At 44.1% G+C, this 21,881-nt stretch overlaps 1 protein-coding gene across 1 annotated transcript in view; it reads right to left on the bottom strand.

The window, feature by feature from the left end:
- Window positions 1–21,881, bottom strand: part of LOC138510185 (contactin-associated protein-like 4) — a 2,554,874-nt gene that overhangs the window by 1,252,368 nt on the left and 1,280,625 nt on the right. The window contains exon 7 of the mRNA XM_069625670.1: window positions 11,991–12,134. Within this exon, the coding sequence (XP_069481771.1) occupies window positions 11,991–12,134 (144 nt within the window). The remainder of the gene's footprint in view (window positions 1–11,990; window positions 12,135–21,881) is intronic.

The following is a 21,881-nucleotide window of genomic DNA, read 5'->3' as shown; positions in this document are numbered from 1 at the left end:
CCTTGCCGCCCTCCTGTTCAATCTCTACTTGATCACCCTCCCACCTATAATTCGTTCACACAACATCCTGTGTGACAACTACGCGGACGACACTCAACTAATTCTAAAACTCCTGAACTCAAAGCCCAACTCCCGACCTGACCTGGCCTCCTGCCTCCTTGACATAGAACTCTGGATGACCCAAAGCCACCTCTTGTTAAACCCCTCCAAAACGGAAATCTTGGTTTGTGGCAACTCCGATCTCCTTCCCCAACCTCTACCCTGGCCACCCGCCATGGTCAACGCTCTGACCCCCTCCAGCTCAGTGAAAAATCTTGGATGCACCCTTGACTCTGACCTAACACTCTTGTGCCAAGTCAACAACGTCTCAAAGTCCTGCCACTACCACCTTAAGACCCTTAGGCACATCTTTCCATATCTCTCCTTTCCCAACAGACTCTCCGCGGTCCAATCAATCGTTATCTCAAGAATGGACTATGCAAACCCCTTATTATACCTCGGAATCCACGCCTACCAACTGAATAAACTCCAAAGAGCACAAAACGCGGCAGCCAAAATGCTACTTGCGCTCAGCCCAAGAGATCACATCTCCCCAGCCCTTAAGACTCTGCACTGGCTTCCTGTAGCGCGAAGGGTGACTTTCAAAACCTTATGCATCTCCCATCGAGCACTGCATAAAACCGGACCTCAATATCTTCAAGACAAGCTAAAACCCTATCACCCCCCACGCACCCTAAGATCAAGCTCAGCCGGCCTGCTAGTCATACCTAAGACAAACTCAGTCAGGTTAGGCGGATGATCATTCTCAGCCTTAGCCCCCACGCTCTGGAACTCACTCCCACCCCATATACGCCTAACTGAGGATTTAACGTCTTTCCACAAACTGTTGAAAACCTGGCTCTTCCCCTAAAATAAACTAAAAGGACAATCAGAACTAACAGAATAAAATAGATCTAAACATTGAAGTGGTTAATAAGAATAAATCATACGGAAACAGTAAAGAGACTTAAACTCCAGAAATGGACATAATGTAAAATGAGCGAACGAAATGAAAGGCGTGGGTGAAATAGTTAGAATAGATGAAGCGTGTGGACCAGATGAAAGCGTTGAATGGAAGAACACACGAGTGGAAGAACAGATGACTATATAATTTGAATAAGCGTATAAATCAAATGAATATGTATATTGGATGAGTGTATAGAATGGATGATCAGGTTGAGCAGTTGGGTGTGAAGAAAGGATAAATTCATAGAGCGCCTGAGTGTACAGAGCGCCTGGGTGTACGGAGGGGCTGGGTGTACGGAGGGGCTGGGTGTACAGAGGGGCTGGGTGTATGGAGGGGTTGGGTGTACGGAGGGGCTGGGTGTACAGAGGGGCGGGGTGTACAGAGGGGCTGGGTGTACAGAGGGGGCTGAAGGTATAAAGCAAGTGAGTGTAGAGAGCAGACAAATAAATGGAACAGGATTACTGCGTATTAGCAAATTACTTTATAAGGCTGATGAGTGCATATTGCTGTTTAATGCGTGCAGACTGGATGAGCGCCGGGAACGGATGAGCGTGGAGAGCCGATGAGTCCGGGGAGCGGATGAGTGTACAGTGCGGATGAGTGTACAGAGCGGATGAGTGTACAGAGCAGATGAGTACAGAGCAGATGGGTGTACAGAGTGGATGGGTGTACAGAGTGGATGGGTGTACAGAGTGGATGGGTGTACAGAGCGGATGGGTGTACAGAGTGGAAGGGTGTACAGAGTGGATGGGTGTACAGAGTGGATGGGTGTACAGAGCGGATGAGTGTACAGAGTGGATGGGTGTACAGAGTGGATGGGTGTACAGAGTGGATGGGTATACAGAATGGATGAAGGTATAAAGCAGGTGAGTGTAGAGAGCAGACGAATAAATGGAACAGGATTACTGCGTATTAGCAAATGACTTTGTAAGGCCGATGAGTGCATTTGCTGTTGAATGCGCGGGGGGGCGGATTTGCGCAGGGTGCGGATGTGCGTGGGGAGCGGATGTGCGTGGGGAGTGGATGTGCGTGGAGGGCAGATGAGCGCGGAGGGCGGATGAGCTCGGAGATGTGGTTGAGCGCAGAGGGCAGATGAGTGCGGAGGGCGGATGAGTATGGTGCATACGAGAGGATAAATCGGACAAATGCCTAGAGCAGAGGAGTTACATAGACCAAGTGAGTGCGCAGAACGGATAAGCATGTAGAACGGATTAGTGCGGAATGCATGCAGAGCTGATGAGTGCGTAGAACGGATGATTGCGGGAACTGATGGATGAGCTAAGCAGAAAAACGTATAGAGTGGAGGCTGCATAGAACAGACTAGTGTGTAGCACCGACAAGTATACTGAGCAGACGAGTGCGTAGAGGGGCTGAGTGCATAGAGGGGCTGAGTGCGTAGAGGGGCTGAGGGACCAAAACAGGTGAACACATAGAGCGTATGAGGGCATAAAGAGGACTAGTGCCTTGAGCGAGCGTGTGCCTTTAGCGAACGAGTACCCAGAGCGGAACTGTCCTGTTGCTAGAGTGGGCAAGTTGCGTAGTAGAGATACTGAATGTATAAAGTGGATAGAACGAGCGAAATGGAGCATGTGGGGCAGACAAGAGTGCATGTGTGGAGTAGACAAGAATGTATGCGTAGGGCAGACTAGAACATGCATGGGGGAATAGAGCGCCCGGGTCAGACTGGAATGCGAGGAGCGGACCGAAGTGCATGAGTGCGTCGTGCGCACCGGAGTGTGTGGAGCAGACTGGGATGCATGGCATGGATAGGAGTGCATGGAACTGTGTGGGGCAGACAGGAGTGTGTGTGTGGGGCAGACAGGAGTGCGTGCGTGGGGCAGACAGGAGTGCGTGCATGGGGTAGACAGGAGTGCATCTGTGGGGCAGACAGGAGTGCGTGCGTGGGGCAGACAGGCGTGCATGCATGGAGCAGACAGAAGTGCATGCGTGGGGCAGACAGGAGTGCATGCGTGGGGCAGACAGGAGTGCGTGCATGGACAGGAGTGCGTGCATGGGCCAAACAAGAGTGCGTGCGTGGGGCAGACAGGGACGCATGGAATGAATAAATGTGCATAGAACGGACTGCAGTGCATAGAATTGCATGACGTACATAGAATGGTTTGGAATGCATGAAATGTTTGAAAGAACATATAACCCATCATATCCCACCCCACGCTTACTCTCTTCTTTACACCACCACTCAACTAGAACACAGAGATACTATGACACCATTTGGTATAACTGTTCTCATACCAACATCGGCCGCTCACTCCCCATCACCCTAAGTAAACACTGTTGGTTACACACCCCCCCAGCCAGGTGTTCCCCTCAGGCCTAACGCAGCCACATTCGGTCTGGATAATCCTGCCAGAACGAACACATACTCCTGATCCCTCAACCACCACACCCACTGCTAAGAAGCAGCTACTACACGAATACTGCACCAGCTGCACACATACCCGGTGCGCACACGCGCCTTTGACCCTCTCTTTCTACTGACCTGAACTTTGGTTCCCAAGGGCGTTCAACCTACCAGCGCCTTCAGACCATACCAATGGTATATAAGGCGCTATATAAATACAAAATAACATAATATAATACAACTAAATGTGAGGCAATCAAAGCACTGTCTTGCTCCTTTTGACTTCTCATGTCTGTCTCGCAGGCCCGCAATCAGAAAGCAACGGCTTAAAGGAGACACTAGGGGAAGATCTCCAACACGCCTCCTTTCATTTAGAGAGCATTGGGGGTTGTCTTGGAAATGCTGGTAACCCGCTCACAAGCTCCCGTTTACTCACGCACAGCGACGCGCCGTACAGTCAATCAGCTGATGTTCTATATAAGCACCACCCACTTACAGAGCGCTGCTTCTGAATTTTGTTGCAGTAGCATTTTGCGGTGTTAGTATTTCTCATCTTCAAGTCTCCTTTTGATGCTGTTACATTTCCAGGATATTGCTATTCGTCTGCCCCTTTGGTTTGGTTTATCATCTGACACCTAAGGTGTTCAACTCAGAATGTCCTTCGGCCTCCTCTGGTGCTACTTTTATCTATTTGCCCTCGGATGTTGTGACCTCGGCTCTGCTCATCGGACTCCTCTGGTTCTGCTTTTGTCTGCTTACCCTTGGATGTTGTGACCTCGGCTTTGGTCATCGGACTCTTTTTGCCTCTTGCTTTTTGACAAACTATCTACATTTCTTGGAACTCTGGAAAACCAGCGCCAGAAGCGCTCGGACTAGAGACTTGTCACAGGCGTCCTCGTTTTGTCGGTGGTAGGTGTAGCTTTTTCATGGACTTCTTTACACGCATCCTCGTGCCAGCAGGGATATGTTTTCAACTAGAACTTTTGGATTCCATTTCTTTCATCATGCCAGTGAGATACGGGCCCCTGTAGGACATCTTCAACAGACTCTTCCTAGCTATCACTCAAGAAATACTGGTAAGGTGTTTAGCTCATGGTGTGGTGACTTGTTTCTCTGAGGATTTTTCTGGGTACTTAGAGTAACCTGCTCTTTGTATTTGTATTTGTATTTGTATTTGTATTTGTATTTATTTTATTTGTATTGCACACCTTGCCCAAGGGCTTGTGGGCGCATGTTTTAGGTTACAGGGAAATTACATAGGTTACATGGAATTTACATAGTGGGAAAAGAATACATTGTTACAGGTTATATTTACAACAGAGTTAGGTTACAATTTACTGCAGTAGGTAAAAAATAGTGTGCAGTTACAAGTTACCAGACATATTTCCAACAACGTCAGATTATATTACAAACAGGTTGTGCACTTATAGAAGCAATTGAGTTGCACTATCAGTTGACAGATGCCGAGGAGGATGCTGATGCATCTTGTTCAAGTAACCAAAGTTTAGTTTTGGCTTTAAAGGCGTGACAGTGCAGAATGTTCCTTAGGCCATTGGGAAGGGAGTTCCAAAGCTTGGCTGCCAGGACAGGGAAGCTCGACCCTCCCGGGGATTTGAGTTTGAAGTTGGGGATGTTCAGTGTGTGTACCTGGGCGGATCTCAACGGTCTGGTGGCTGTGTGTTGTGTGAATCGAGCTACTAGGTAGGCATGAGCAACATGGTCTGTGCCTTGTGGGTAAACACCAAAGATTTGAATGCTATGCGGTGTGAGATATGTAACCATTGGATGTTACGTCTCATACTAGAGATGTGACACGTCTAGGTATGTTGAGTGCTGCCCTTATGGCATTGTTTTGCATGATCTGGAGTTTGTCGAGGTTTCTTTGGCTGGTCCCTAAGTAGAGGGCATTGCAGTAGTCAATTTTTGATAGGATGAGGGTTCTGGCGAGTATCAGGCAGTTGTCCGGTGTCAAGAGGGGCCGGCAGGCTGTAATCAATTTGCAGGTGTAAAATGATGCAGAGACAACTGCGTTAGTTTGATGATTAGGGGACAGAGTGGAGTCTAGGTAAATTCCTAGCGTATTTGGTAACATTGGCAACTTTGATATCATTCCCGTCAGTGGAGAAGGACTTGTAATTAGGGTCAAGGTTAGTAAGTTTAGTTTGTGAGCCTAGGATGATTAACTCAGTTTTTTCGTCATTAAGGCAGAGCCCATGATTAGCAATCCAAGCTTGGGTGACGGTATAGAATGTGTTAAGAGATTTGGAGTCGGTTTCGTAATCACCACTGATAGGGATGAGTATCTGGGTGTCATCCACATAATTAGTGTAGGAGATACCCAGATAGTCAAGGATATCAAAGAGAGGTTTGGTAAACATGTTATATAGTGTAGGGGATACACAGGATCCTTGTGGGACTCCATACGGGAAGTGGGCTTGATCAGCTGCAGCTAGTGAGGAGAAAAACCTCATGGTTCTGTTAGCCAGGAATGAGCTGATCCAAGATGCAGCTGCATCAGAAAAGTGGGCAACTATTTTGAGATGGTGACAGAGGATTTGGTGGTCGACCAAATCAAAGGCTGCTGAAAGATCAAGGAGAAGCAGGAGCGCCAGTTTGCCTTTAACTTTCAGGTCCTCGATTTGGGTTTTTAGATCTAATAGCGCTGTCTCTGTGCCGTGCCTAGGGCGGAAGCCAGACTTTTTGAGTCCAAGTAGATTGTTGAGCTTGAGATAATCCTGGATTTGGAGATAGGCTGCACGATCGGGGATTTTAAGCAAGTATGGCACTGTGGTGATGGGCCTATAATTGGCCGGGGTGATGGGGTCCAGATTGGGTTTTTTAATTAGAGGTATGACCCACGCATCCTTGAGGTTGTCGGGCACAGTGCCTGATTCAAAGGAAGGATTTATGAATGAGGTAATAAAAGGGGAGAGATCAGGTGCAGTCTCTTTGATGATGGCTGCGGGGCAGGCATCATCATGGCAGTTGGAGGGCTTGAGCTTGCTTATGATGTTTTCTACTTCCTTAATGGTGAGTGGTGAGAAGCAGAATGGTTTGATGTCGTGTTTGGGCGGCTAGATTGTGTAGGTCGGGGTGGCAAGGTGTACATGTGTCAAGGGGAGCAATTGGAGACTCAAGTTCCTTGAGTATCTTAAATAGCTCCTTGGTGCTGGATTGGGCTTGGGTGATCCTATTGTTGTATACTTCCTTTTGTGCATTGAAGATAGCTTCTTTGTGGGTAAGGGAAGCTGATGTGAGGTTATTTTTGTTTACTGGGGATGGCACGCTTTTCCAAAGAGCATCAACTTTTCTTTTTTTTTTGCGCAGGTCACATAAATGCGGTGTGAACCAAAAGTTCAGGTGGGGTCCTGGTTTTTGCTTGCGCAGTTTGATAGGGGCAATAGTATTGAGGGCCTTTAGCATGACACGATTATAGGCGTCTACTAGCACTGTGGGGTCAGAGCAAGACTCGGATGCCGAGTTCAGTAAAGGGAGGATGAGAGGTATAAGTTTCTCAAATGTGATGTCTTTTGTGTTACGTGTGTAAGTAGGGGGGGCAAGGCTAGTTTTGTCTACAGGTGGGCTGGTGTTAATGGAGAATAAGATAGTATGGTGGTCTGACTATGCACAGGGTGATATGGAGATATTGTTGAGGGCACAGTTCATACCGGCGACCCAGTCGAGAGTGCGACCCTTGATGTGGGTTGACTCCTTGATATGTTGTGTGAGGCTGAAGTCAGTCAGAACATTTGCTAAGTCTATGGCTTTGGCGTCATTCTTGTCCAGATAGTCTAAATTGAGGTATCCCAAAATAATAATTTGAGAGCTAAGCTTAGAGCTGGATGCAAGGATAGATGAGATGTCTCTACAAAGGAGGAGGTTGGGCCAGGAGGCCTATACATGAGATGGACTGCGGCTGTATGATTCTGTGTTATAAGCAGTTTGATGGATAGTGATTTAGCTGAGGGTAGCTGTAGGCTATTAGCGATTCTAATGTTGAGTGTGGTCTTGAATATGATGGCGAGACGGACACCCTTAGTTTGGTTGGTATCCCTGTCACACCTGATTATGGAATAGTTGTCTGGAATGGCCAGTGACAGAGTGGGACCAGCGGCTGCATGCAGCCAGGTTTCCGTGACTGCAAGCAACTCCAGGTTTTCTGTGACAATGGGATCAGCTATATTGAGGGTGTGAGCTGTGAAAGAGCGTGCATTAATGAGGGCTCCTTTAAGTTTAGGGGCAATGGTCATGTTGAGTGGCTGCCTATTAGTAATGGGAGTCAGGAGAGGATGTGTTTTGTTCATGCTGGTGTTACAAATGTTATCAGTTACAAGTCTGTTGGTATGGTATGACCAGTGTGGGCATCTAGAGGCTTGTCTTTGGTTCCTAGTGGTTAAGGCACAAGGTAGACTAGTTTGGATAACAGCAGATGGCATATTGTGGGGAGCCTGTGTAAGGCAGATGGTGGTGTTCTGATCCTGCGACCAAGTGGAGGGAGGTGGGTGGTGTAGCCGAGCTCCGAGCCTCGAGATTCTTACGCGAGTCATACAAGGTTCATTAGGGATGGGTTTGGTGGCAAAGTGGTGTAGCCAGAGGGCTGGCGAGTTAAGCTAGGGGTTAGGGTCCATCATGGTGGTGGCGGGCCGTTGGACAGGTAGTGTAGTATTACTGGGTGTTGATGAGGGCATAACGTTGGTGCCTAACAGTGCCCAAATTAGGACTTGAACCGTGATCAGTGAGTGTGTGCCAATATGAAGCAATGGCTGGTGTGTGGGATTGGGAGCGCTGGTCTGCATAGAGGGTTGGGAGTGGTACGTATCAGCAATGTGAAGCATCTTAGGTGTTAAATCACTGTGTAGTGAGAGCGCTGTAGGCCAGGGTGGGCACCTGGTTATTTAGTAGTAATACGTGTATGCGTTTGTGCAGGTGGGGTGTGATGGGTATGCCGGTAAGGTCCTGCAACTAATGCAGGCAGTGGTTCCGCAAAGAAAGTGGTGGGGAGTGACCTATCACGTTCAGATGCTCCAGCAGAGGTGCAGAGCGCAGCTGGGACTCGAGGTTAACTGGATAGTTAGGAAGGTACTGGGCGGGGCGTGGGCTTACTTGCCATGAGGTGCAAGTGAGTTGTGTTTGCTAGTTGTTTTAATATGCAGGAACCATGGCTGATGAGGCTATCCGCTGACTTGGCGTAGCAAGTATCAGGCATGGACTAACAGGGCGCAGACGAGGATGGGCAATGGTGGTGCCGCCACTAAAGGCAGGATATGCAATTGTGTAAGCATGGTGTCCCAGGAAAGCGATCCATCACGGCTAGTGAAATAGTAAAATGATACAGTACAGGTTGGGTAACATGCGCAGGATACAGCTGGGAATCTAGTTGTATTCCCAGGGTTACGCCTCTCACAGATTCAGCCAAATAACCTGGGCGACTCCTAATAGCACCATTAGTGAGTACCTCAATTATTTTCTGTACAGCAAAGTTTCTGTTTCTTCATTTGGCTAATAGCTGTACTTTGCTTTGCAGCCAGTGGTGTAAGAGGACGTAGCTCATCTTTTGGGCAATACACATCTCAATCTGTCCTTACATACTCTTGAGAGGTATATTGTCAGGAAGAACTAATAACTACACGACATGTCAACAGTCAATATGTGCTGTCCCAAACCCTGCGTCTGACATTTTGGAAGATACTAGTTTGACTTCAATTGCTACAGAAGGTCTTTATGGACAGTAGAGCAGACCCAGAACCACCCATCAATTCCATTAAACTTTATAAAAATAAATAAAAATACATGGGGCCTCATTAAAAGTAGGTGGTAAGTGGAAAAAGGGGTGGTAATTCTGTTGCTGCCACTTTTGCCACTCTGCCTATTTGAGCGTTCCAGAAAATTGACTTTAATTCAGCTGTTAGAACTAGCACCATTGGAATTGGCATCAGCAGAATTACCACTGAAACACAGTGCAAATCGAGCTGGTGCTAATTCAGATGGTGGAATTGGAACAACAAATAGAAAACAGCATTACAACTGAAAATACTGCTGAAGTAATGCCACAAATTGGTGGTAATTGCACCAAAAAACACAATGCAGTTTAAGTGGAGGTAAATGCATGCAGGTGATGGAAATCAAGTCACAGGTGCACCAAATCTACAAAGAAAGTGTCCATAAGGCCCACAACTGCTCCAAACACAATGCTGCCACTAGAAGTCGCTAACCAGGACATGCAAAACTTACTGCTCCACATTGAGCAGCAGAGGCACAAACTGCAGCACAAGGCACATGGCACAGAAAGGAGGAGGGGGAGATGCCATGGAAGATGAGTGCCAATTCCCATGGGTCAGACCATTATCCTGGGCACTAATAGATGGGTAGCTCATCACTCTCTACGGACTCTACAAGGAGACCATCACAGAGATGATATCCCAGATCCAGGATGAAACCCAGAGCTAGAGAAACATCTGAATGGCCATATCATAGCTGCTGAAGCTTGTGTCAGTGCTGCTTTTCTTTGCCACAGGCACCTACCAGCACACAGCATGCTCCCTGGCTACAAAGAGAGACACCAAGGTCAACAAACTTGGCTACTGGATAAGTAGTAGTGCCATGACACATTCCTAAATTGCATGTAAAGGTAAATGGCACCTCATCCGGGGATCACCATCCAATGTTAACTCAATGTATGCCCTGTCATAGCCCTGCACATGCAGGACCTGCTCCCCCAGCCAACACAAAACCGTCGCCAACACACACAACTATGCCCTGCATGAAAATGCTGTAACATGACAGGAAAGCATTATGCTATAGCAAGTGACCAATGCACTGACATAGTACAATGCACAGGTTAACCAAACATACCCAGTCAGTATTTACCTTGCTATTTCGGTCACAGTGTATGAATGACACAAATGACCATGCTAAACCCTATGGGCATTTCCACCTAGTTCCTGCCTCTCCCGCCCAAAACACCCATCATGGGAGCTGTTTGAGCTCACTTTAATCAAGACTTATGATTAAACTTTGCACTGGAAATGCCTGCAAGGGTTTTTTTAAAGTCTTTTTCTGAGAGTTTGCAACTTAATTGGAGTTGTAAACTAGGTACTGGTGTAATAAAAACATGTCTTAACCTGGTCTCCCTTCAGCCACTTAATTTATAAGAACTCTACGTGTCCTTCCCTGAAGTCCTGTTAAATACAAGCATTGGCAAATCCAATAATGTTGGCTTGTGTATGGGTATTAGGCATTGGGTAGGTACTGCTATTAGATGCCCAGGTATTCATACCATTTTCAGCATGCTAGCATCAATGGCCAGTTAATACCACTATGGCTGTCCCTGGCAAATGTCTTTCCTATTAATAAAAAAGAGCCCAAACTGTTGACTTTGCCAATGCGTGTTTCTTGAACTACGTATGCAAATAAAATAAAATAAAATTAAAAAAAATGAATTCTAAAATGGACATTTTTACAAATGCAAAGTTATGAAATTAACGCAAACCATGTTAAAATTAAGTTTATTGTAGAAGACATACAAAATCATTCATATGATTAGGGCTTTGTTGTTAAATACATATTTGCCCCAATGAAACTCTTGTCAGTTAAATATTAGGGAGCACAAATGAACTAATGAACTAATGAAATGCAGTGTAATGTTAATTTAAGGGGTACATTGTGCATATGCATATGCTAATTAGACAAATCCGAAATGTTTGGCGGGCACTGTGCACGGTTGTGCTTTGGCGGATTTTGCCAAGAATGGCCTTGGAAAGTTCTGCTGTGAATGGTTCCACCTTGCAACCATGGGGAGAACTCGACTTGCCGCCGAGAATGTACAGAAACTCCACAGCTATATAAAGACCTGGCTCAGATTGAAAGGGAAATCAGGTGGCTAATAGAGCCAACTAAGAGAGGAACGCTGATGCATCTGCAGGATTTCTTCCAGTCACATCATTTGGACAGCTGCCTGACTGCCGTAAGAAACTCACAGTGAGCTACGTTATATTGCATTTTGGCACAATGATATTCTTTCTACATATCCTGTTTGTATTCCTCTACAAATATCAGGAGGACACACAGTGGGCCTCATTACAAGTACAGTGGTGTGGAAAAAAGGTGGTAATGCAGTGGTAACCTCATTACAATCCTCCACTTTTCTGCTAAAAAACAGCAAAATGGGCCGAATTACTGCCAGCGGAATTGTCACAAGCGCTAATTCTGCCAAAATCCCCATGCAGTCCTTTGGACGCCAAAGAATTGGCAATTACACTGCTTACCAACACTTGTAATCCTGTGGTAAATCTCCAGGCCATAGTGGTGGTAACAGTAATTCTCTTTGTCAGTAGTTTGGTGCATTTACCACCACAATGCTGCTAAATTTATAATGAGGACCATGGCAATGTTAGGTCTGTGTCTACGAATGCAAGTATGAAGCTACTTTTCAAAGTCACCCACCAGTAGTTTCCTGCTTGCAACTTCACAATAGTCATGTGATAACCAGAAATCTTGATTTACCATCGCTATCAACAGTGCATAAGAGCAAAATAAACATTCAAACGTCTAATATGTTCAATTGATTTGACTTGCAGGTAACATTTAATAACAACATAACCAACTTAAAGAAGTTATCCTTACCAAAGTCTGTGTCTGAGGGCTGTGTCTCTTCGCCAAGTCAAAAATGTTCACACTATTGTAATAAAGGTTCTCAAAACATCCATGAAAGTTTTTGTGCGGTATTGAAACAGATTTGCCAGGTTCTGGAATCCCACCAAAGCTGAGCTTAGAAAGAGAAGAGAAATCAATAATACTATTAAATAATTTTCAATCATTTTCCTAACATAGTTTAGAACACTGTTTGAACAGTGAAGAGAGCAAGCTACTTATTTAATGCCAAGATCACTATAAGACATCAGACATGTCAAACAAACAGCAGACAGAAAAATAGTCTAGCAAATATATTCCTTTCAATATTGCAGGTTTATAAAATGCTTGCCCTGATATTGCTTTTAACTACACTGTGGAGCATGTAAAATCTGCGCATATATCAGTGCTAACTCTTCTGCCTTTCATTCTGAATTTTCCTTGATGGATACATAATAATGTGTATTTTAGTAGCAGATTTTTTCTAAATCAGCCTTTGCACATTAGCAAGTACATAAACTGAGACAAATCGGTTGCCGGGTGCAATAAAATGTAAAGATTTACAACTAGCAGCACTTCCAACACTTCTCTTCTATTACTATACATGCACATACCCCAACATGCTTGGCTATGTTCTACAGAAGTGTTTAAATAAAACAGATATAACTTAGAAAGGACCAGAACTTTAATTGTCGTTGGATCTCCGTAGGGCTTTGGAGCTGAAATACATTTCTACTGGTAATTCCATTGCTGCCACTTTGTTGATAGTAACAGAACTACGACAAATGTTACCACACTGCTGAATTTGGAATTTGGAGGTGTAATAGCCTCGGGAGGATAGCTCAGGGGAAAAGTGCTCACCTTGGAAGCAAGACGACACAGAACAACACAGGTTCGATCCCTGAGTCCGTGCTTAGAAACCTTTGGGTATTAAGCATGTCATAAATAACCTATCATATCATAAAATGGCTTTCATGCCACATCCGTTAGGTAGACATGGTCGACAACTGCCCACCAGCTCAAGCCATGGTAGGCCTGATCGAACTGTGAGGTCCTCGTTGAGGGCTGTGGGCCATTACTGTCCATGTCCGATCTCCCCCCCGCCGGGTGTGAAAGTCATTTGCATCCTGAGTTTATCCAGGAAGTGACTAACTTTCTTTTTTTCCCCTCACAGATTTGTGCTGCTTGTACAGCCAATCTCCCAAGGGGAGGGGTAGGGGGGTAACAAATGATGGCCTCTACCATAGGGAAAAGGGACTAAGGGCCTCATTAAAAGTATGGAGGTAGCCATGCCGCTTTTAACTGCATGGCTACCCCCATACTGGGTACCGGGTCCCGGTTCCCTGAATGGGGAAATACTGGGCGATTCCGATAGGGCTCAAATGGGAATGGGGAGGATGCTAACAACGGGCCCGTTAATGACGAGGCCGTTGTTAGTATCCTGGTCTGCTCGCAGGACCCACTCAGGACACCTGGTTTTACCAGGCGTCCTTAGCGGGTCCCCCAAGCAGACCTCGTAATGAGGCGGTAGGGGGTTAATGGCACTGGCAGCTCTACTGACGCTGTAAAGCCCCTACAGCCTGGGTCATAATGAGGCCCTAAGTCTCATTCTTAAATCTCACATATGTGAGCGTAAGGCTTTTGCTGTTTAACCTACTTATCCATGTTCTAGCATGTGCAGCCAATCTACCAATGTAGCTAGACTTCATGTACACACCTTTACTGGCCAACACATCCTTAAGTTACCATAACCATACCAGGACTGGCACTCTTACATTTCCAACATGTTCATAGGCTGCTTATCTCAATCTTGGCAGTAATGCTAGTGATGTCAAATTCTAAATAAATGTATTCATCTGGAAGACTATTATTTAATCCCAAAATTTTACGCAATATGCATCTCTCAAATGTTGCCATCTCCATCCCCATCTTCAGACCTGACAATTAGATACCATTGGCTATGATGGGAGAATTTTACTTTTGTATAGAGTGAACATAGAGCCAGCAGAATACTATCCCACCTTGTATGATAAAGATATAAATAGCACCAACCACCTGAGCAGTCCTCATCTTAATATTCTGCAGCTGTTGCGTGCCATCCAATTTCGAGTCAACCATCACACCAAGATATTTTTAGTTATTAACTATCTCAATGTCATTGCCATTTAATGTCCAATGGCACAGAGAGGGGTTTCTCCTAGAAAAACTCTTAGGAGAAAACACCATTATTTTAGTTTTACTAACATCTATCCTTAGTGAATTTAACTGGGGAAATTCCTGTAATCAATCCAGGAGTGCCTGCAATCCCTTAGGTGTGAGGTCAAGCAATTTCAAATCATCCACACAAGTGAGCCACTGTACACTTGTTACGCCCATTTTTGGTGGAAGCAATATAGAATTTACAATTGCATTACCCAAGTCTGCCCAATATGTGTTGAACAAAGAGGGAGCGAGAATGCATCTCTGCTTTAATCCAGAGCAGGTGTTAATCCATTTGCTCTCTCCTCCCAGTTGGTTCATTCTCACTTTCACTTTAGTGGTTTTTTTTGTAGAGTGATAATCATATTGAGCTGGCCATGAGGAATTTCAATCTAATCAGCTTTTCCCATAGCCTACCGCGATCAAAAGTGTCAAATGCTGAATTGATGTCGATGTAAGCTGCATAGACTGGCAATTTTCTTATAAGCCAAGACTGTTAAACATTGCGTAACTAAAGAAAGTCCATTGTCAATAGTGCCCGAGCCCTTCCTAAAACCTGTCTGGTTCATGGGAATGATATTATTTTCTGCTGTCCAATCATTTAGTCCTCCAAGTAATAGTTTAGCAAAACTTTTGAAAGGGGCATCAAACATAGCCAAAAGCCTATAATTACTGGGATCTTGTCTAGCTCCTTTTTTATAAATAGTTGCTATTATGGCTTCGCTCCACGTAACCAGTATAAGCTGGGTGCCCTCAATCAGACAAAACAACAAATGTAATGCATCTGCCCAGATGCTCAAATCGCTCTTAATCAATTGGTTGCAGTTACCATCCGGTCCAGGCGCCCTGGAAGATTTGCAAGAGCCATTAACTTTCAATATGTCAGCGCAGTCTAAAGGTTATACCCACTGCTATTTAGTACCACTTTTATCTATAAATGTGCAAGTGGTAATAATCCCCAAAGTGCCTTCAATGTGTCTGACCCAATGTTCATCTGCCACCTCACTTATCACTTAACTATGCTCACTGTAAGAGTTGATGATGTGCCAGAAAGTGTTGGTGTCATAGTAATGCACAGTGATTGAACTGAGTGGGAAAGGTCAGGAACAGTGTTCCACTAATTTTATATTTTTCTGTTCACTATTCCTCTATTTTCCATGACCATATTCACCATTCTATATTGAGGATGTGTCCATTAATACCCCTGTGCAAATGTAAAACTGTAATAGGAGGTTTAGGTATTGTTCATTTACATTATTGTAATGCCCCTACTGCAACACCTTGTCACATGTCACACTGTGATTCCGCCTACCCTCTCCCCTGCCGAGACCACAGTCCCACTACTTTTTTTGCTACACTTCTACCACTGGTAATGCTACTATCTACTAATTCCTTCCACTTACTGCATTGTCAGGTAGTTCTGTGCTCTTTGAGCCTTTGTTTATAATGTATCCAACATTTACCAACTGTGAAGGCGTGTTCCCTAGGGTCAATAATGTCCTGCTCAGCTCTAAATAGTCCCTGAGTGCTATGTCAAAACCATGTCTATGTGTTGTTATTACCTGTTTCCAGCCAATTTTATTGCAATTGTTTTATACTGGCACTATTGTTATGCACACAGCCTTGATATCTGTCAATTCCAAATGTTGCAATTGCCTTAGTAAACATTTGATATGCATCTTTCATGTGCCGTGACAAAACCATTAAGTTGCTCTCTTGTCACCTTACCTGCCACACTTAAGTTGTTAGTAGACTAAATTATGTGATTATTTTGCATATTAGTAGTTAGTACATCAGTCTTTCTATTGTTCACTTGAGAATACTCCCAACTCAAAGTACATAAAAGTGACAAGTGATCACTCCCTTCCGTAATCAATATGATCAGATCTGCCACTACTTTTGGCCCGCTACGGTGAAGAAAATATAATCAATTCTGCTGGATTTCACCAAAGAGGAAAAGGTAAAACGAGGAGGAATATCTGAGGTACAATTGCCATTTGTCATTCGAAGTCCTGCAGAATACAAAATATTGGCCCACTCTTTGCCACGCTTAACTCCTAACTCTAGGCTGCTATTCGAGCAAATCACTAGCTAGGAGGACACTTTTATTTTTCTTCGTTCATACTATCTCTGGGTATACTAGCATTAAAATCTTCTCATATTAATATGGCCGTTGCTTCCAAATAGCGAGAGAATTCAGTGTAATCCTCTAACTCTATAATAACTTCACAATAATCTTTTAAAGTCAGCGGGTCATGTATAGTGATAATCAAAATGTCTTGGTTGTGCAATCCCACTTTACCGCCCTTCAGTTGGATTTTTGCCACCAGGAGGTAATTAGATATTAGTATCGACTTCAACAAGTTGTAATGGGTTCTTTACCCCCAATGCCAATCCTCTTTTTGGCCTAACTCTAATTCCTTGGATTGCCTTTTTAATGATGAAGGACCAACCATCTATAATGAAGCCGTCAGATAACCAGGTTTCTTGCAAAGCAATAACACTAAAACAATCAGTAGATTCAAGAAGACCCCTTGTTCAAACAAATGTTTATTCCCTCTGGTACTCATGACAATAGAAGAGGTATATGGTTATGGCCGAGGAGTCCATTTTTCCTTAAAGAAATAATCAGCCATTGCCACCCTTCGTCATCACTGTGGTCTGGTTGAGTATGTCCTTGTGACAAAGATGTAGTTCCCACTTTCTCATGGTTGTTAGATGCAATAGTTTGACCCCCTACATAGTGCAGTTTTTTTATCCGTCCAAGCAGCAAATTTTGTGCTCAACTTTATATTCCTGTTTTCAATCATAACTCCTAAATCAATAATTGCGCATTCATATCCCAATTTCATTAGGGCAGCTTCATGCTTCATGATATTGGCAATGAAGTCATCAGTGAAAAGAATGAATGTAAGAAGTGGCTTTATTTTTCTCTTGCCTGATGTCCACTAACTTGTTGTATTGGTTATGCACACACCACAGAGGTAACACCTCATGTATCAATTGCAAGAATGTCTCTCTATTGATGGAGCCATCTTCATTATTCCCAAGTATTCATCTCAGTTTACGTGCCTTACATAGAGTCTTATTAGGTTGCACCATCAAAGTGTGATGATACGTTCTAGAAACCATCAGTGATTCTGTTAGGGTGAATTTTGTGAAGCATCTAATGCATTAGTAGTTTTGGCAGTTGTATCTTGTTGAGTAGTAATCTGAAGCAATCTTACCATGTCTGTTAAAATATCATCACCATTTTCACTAAGCGTAGCTTTTTTTCTTTTTCTTTATTATTTCACTATTAGACTGTTTATAACTTGTTTGTGCCACTTCAGTAGCCCTGTTTCGTAGATCTTCTCCGATCATAGTGCTACTGGACTTCAATCTCTTAGTTGTCTCAGCCTTACCAGAGGGACTACTACCTTGAATTACATCCGTGTCAGCCTCTATGGTAAATGATGTTTTTATTTCATTGTCATTCACTTTGTTTTTATCATCTCTAATCACAGAGATATTCTCCCTGCTACTCTTAGCATGTTCATTGGCTTTTTTTGTGGCGACACCAAGAACATCCATGTCCATAGAGTTTGGTTCCTGAGTGTGAAGTTCCGGTCTTCACTTTTCACATATAAAAATGCTTGTCTTATAATTTTTTCGTTTTAGGTTTCTTATTAGTTTTATTTGTGCCCTACTTCTCTTTTCTTCCTGACACTCAATATCGATTATCACAGTTTTTTCATTGTCCACTTTCCTGCCTTCTTTCACTGCGTCGCTACTCCGTCATCATTTTACTAATTAATTGGGAGGTATGAGTGACTATTTTCATGCGTGTTTCAATAATATTAGTTTGTTGTTGATTTGTATCATCTATTTTGTTGCATTTCTGACCTAGCTCTTTCAGTATGCATGCCTGTGAGATACCCTTTTCCAAAAGACAATCACACTTCATTACCAATGTGGTCAATTTATGTTAAAAAACTCCAAGCATTTCAACGCAAGTACAACTTACATTGCTATCCATACAATGTATGCTGTTTTCTAGTATATTCCCCTCTTCAGCATTTTCAGCATCTTCCCTCTCCTCCCCATTATCTACTGCATTAGCTGTGTTATTGATGTTTTCTGAGGAGAGGTCACGAACCATAGAGAGGAGGATAGAGTCGGTAGGGCAAGCGGATCAAATGTTGTGTTGCTCTCAACGTCATTAACATTAGTAATATCAGTTAAACAATTGTTCAAAGCACTTTCAACCTCAGATTCCATCGATGTGTTTCGAAAATGGTTCCCCTTCCAACCATCCTCCTGAGCAGTAATCCCCTGCATTGAATGCTTCAAGTGCGTCGCTGCTGTAACGTTGGCACGACACTTCAGTGTCATGTCATGCTTAATGTACTCAGTATGTAGTTCAAAGGACACCAGAGGCAGCCCCACAGTCATCACACTGGAATCTGGATGTCCAAGGGAACCTGGTCACTGGTAAGATCTACATTGCATGGTGTTTCACTGTTTTCTGGCACAAATCAAAAACGCTTCAGTGTCGTGATCGCCGCTAATGTACTCAGTATGCAGTTCAAAGGGCACCAGAGGCAGCACTGCAGTAACCACACTGCAGTCGGGATTTGGAAGTCCAAGGAAACCCGGTCACTGGTAAGATGCTCGTTGCACAGTGTTTTCTGGCACAAATGTTTTAACCCAATTCAAACCGGTGAGCTATGGCTTGAATTTGGTTGAACTGATTGGAGCTGATTAAAGCCGAATCAGACTTTTACTGACTTCACTCATTTCTACTTGCGAACCATGTCTAAGAGGGTTCAAATGGCTCTAACTGGGTCAAACCTTTTCTTCAAAGGTTCAAACCCGCATTCTGGTGGTGCACTTTAAGGCTCAAACATCTCTAAAAAAGACCCTGTTTTGCTTGCACTAATATTAGGCAGAGAATACATGCACAAATGCTCGAAAGCACTCATTAAAGGAACACTGAAATCACTATGTGTGTTGCATGCTGCAAGACTAACAACAAGGCAATGAATTGACTCACGTTTAGGAATTATGCTTGATGCAGGATCCATTCCTTTTTTTGTTTTGACTATTAGATGGTGCTTAAATACCACCTATAAGCTAAAACATTCCATTGGAATACAGCGAAGGGAAAGATGACATGTAAGGGGGACTCGACTTGTGGGTATTTGGTGATGTCTACACCCTTTACTGCCCAGAGCCATGCTAATTCAATTGCCTTTCCTACCCTTTACCTCGCATCACATCCCAAAGCACATCCTCTGGGGAACTATTTCAGCCAGCTCTATCAAGCAGTAGTGGCAATATTTGGCATCCCCATGTTATTGCTAATCAGTCTGCTGCGAGTAAATTGATCAATTACTGCTGTAAATGAGCTACTGGTGGCTTAATCAAGTTTGTCTTCAGCCACTTGATTTATCCTGGTTGGATAGAGTTGAAAGACACTTTTGGCGGACCATATTGCGACTTCGATCTTCCTGTCCCATGCAATATGTGGGAGATGAATTAGGCCTTCTCTGCCTAAAAGCGACCATCGTGATGCACAGAGGGCTATTACCTTTGAAAGCTGTATTTCACCCAGAATGTCAAATGCTAAGAACAATATGTAATAACATCATTTGCATGGGAAAAAACACATACCAACTTATACGATGAGCTTACCACAGAGTTATATACAGAACTCAATTGGTCTATGGAAAAAGCCTGTTGTAGTAACTTTAATGCTATTAAACATTCATTACAAAAGAAATATTTAAACGATGGGATTGGGAATGTAACTACACCCACATGAGTATGCTTCATAATTATCCCCAAATAGAAGGCATTGCCCACTCCTGTTTTCAAGCACAAACCTATCTATTAAAGTGCCCTGACCCAGTGGTTCGTACATTTCGACTGCTCATGCGGACAAACCAACTCCTTGTTAGAGCACTCTGGGGTGCCAAATGGCAATTACCAAAAGAGCAATGCATCTGTCGTATTTGTAACACCAACCCTGAGACAGTAAGGCGCGCTCTCACTGAATGCCCAAATTGATTTGGTTTCTCCTGATTGGTCTGCTTTCATCCAAAGTAAAGCACCTTCACGGATCTGCAATATAAATGTTTTAGGGTACATAACTTCATTTCTACATGCGGTCCTGTCAAACGGCAACACTATATATAAAATACATGCAGATGGTACAGCTGCATCATAAAATAAAATGATGATTAAAAAGAACTAAACCTCCTCATGGTTACAGCTCCGGTAGTAGCAGGGCATAGGGGGCATGCAAGAGATAAGGCAAGATGCCACCTGCCGAAGCCCACGCACCTCCAATCCCTTGGACTGGAACGACATTAAAAGAAGGCAAACTCACAAGTGAAATGTCTAAACTCCGCCTGGACATGAACAGCTTAGTAAAGTAAAGACAGGTGGAAATGGTTCTTGGAATCTTCGGCTGTGCATTCTCATTGTGGAATAATGGTTAAGGGCGACCCTGGAAATTCATGGGTGGGAAGCAACAACATTCCTCATAGTTGATCAATGCAGGCAGCTTTTATAACAAATTATGGTGTATATACACTATACATTATTGCTATTTGTGCCATTGTCCAAAATACCCAACTAAGGGCCTCATCACGAGTTTGGCGGTAACCCTTAAATGCAGCAGTAGCGCTATTACCGCCGCAGGGTCCGCCAAATCACAGGTTTGGCAGATTTCCCCCCAGCTCCGAGCTGGGGGGAAATAAGCCGAAATTCCGTGCTATTACCGCCGGCGTGAAATCTGCCGGCGGTAAGAGCGCGCAAATTCCCCATTGAGCCCAATAGGGAATGGGGAATTCCTGAATGGGCTCAGTGGGGAATGGGCAATACCCGTTCCGCCAAACCCGTGATCCGGCGCTATTAGCACCAGGGGTTTGGCGGTAGGGCTATTAACGCCGGCGCTAATAGCACCGGCATTACCGCCCAACTCGTGATGAGGCCACAAGAGTGAAAACGAGTAATGGGTCTGGCTTTCCAACAAAATATTACCTTTATGGATGTGATTTAGGCTACGAGTCTTACCAACTTGCATTTGTGGTCATTTAAAATGTTTGCTAACTCTCCAGAGTTGATTAAACTGTACAATATACAGGTTCCAGTTTGTCACATTTCCTGATGAAGACTTCTGTAACAGTAGTCTTTTAGCAATTAAACCCAGCACGCTGGACTTGGTGGCATGACTGACACATACTGGAAGTGGCTCTGTGACCCTACTACAACAACATGCTGGCCTTTCTATGGTCAACAACTTGGCTAATTTTGCCCTAAGGCTGTGACTATCACTACTTTTGGTGATTATCATTTTACATTGGGATTCGTGTCCAAAGAACCCTCAGAGCAACTAAGACTCTGCAGGAGACGTCCATTGTCTATCTCCCCTTCGCATGCAATGCTCAGATGTAGTGAATAAAACGATGGAGCCACAATCACTGTCCTGTGCATTATGAAATAAAGCCCTGAAGAAGGCTGATCCATACATCCTAGGCAGTGGTCGAAGAGAAGTAGTAGAACTATGTACTGTGCTGGTCTGGCCAGCCTCCCCACAAATCCCATCACCATGTCCCCTTCCACGCACAACACAAACACTCAAGCAAACATGCCTGCCGTTTAAGTGCAAGTTACAACTGCTTCCTACACTTTTCTTTT

This window comes from Ambystoma mexicanum, chromosome 6p (assembly GCF_040938575.1).
Source record: "Ambystoma mexicanum isolate Mex_15411 chromosome 6p, UKY_AmexF1_1, whole genome shotgun sequence".
Lineage (NCBI taxonomy): Eukaryota > Metazoa > Chordata > Amphibia > Caudata > Ambystomatidae > Ambystoma > Ambystoma mexicanum.
This window is presented reverse-complemented; position numbering and strand designations above follow the sequence as displayed.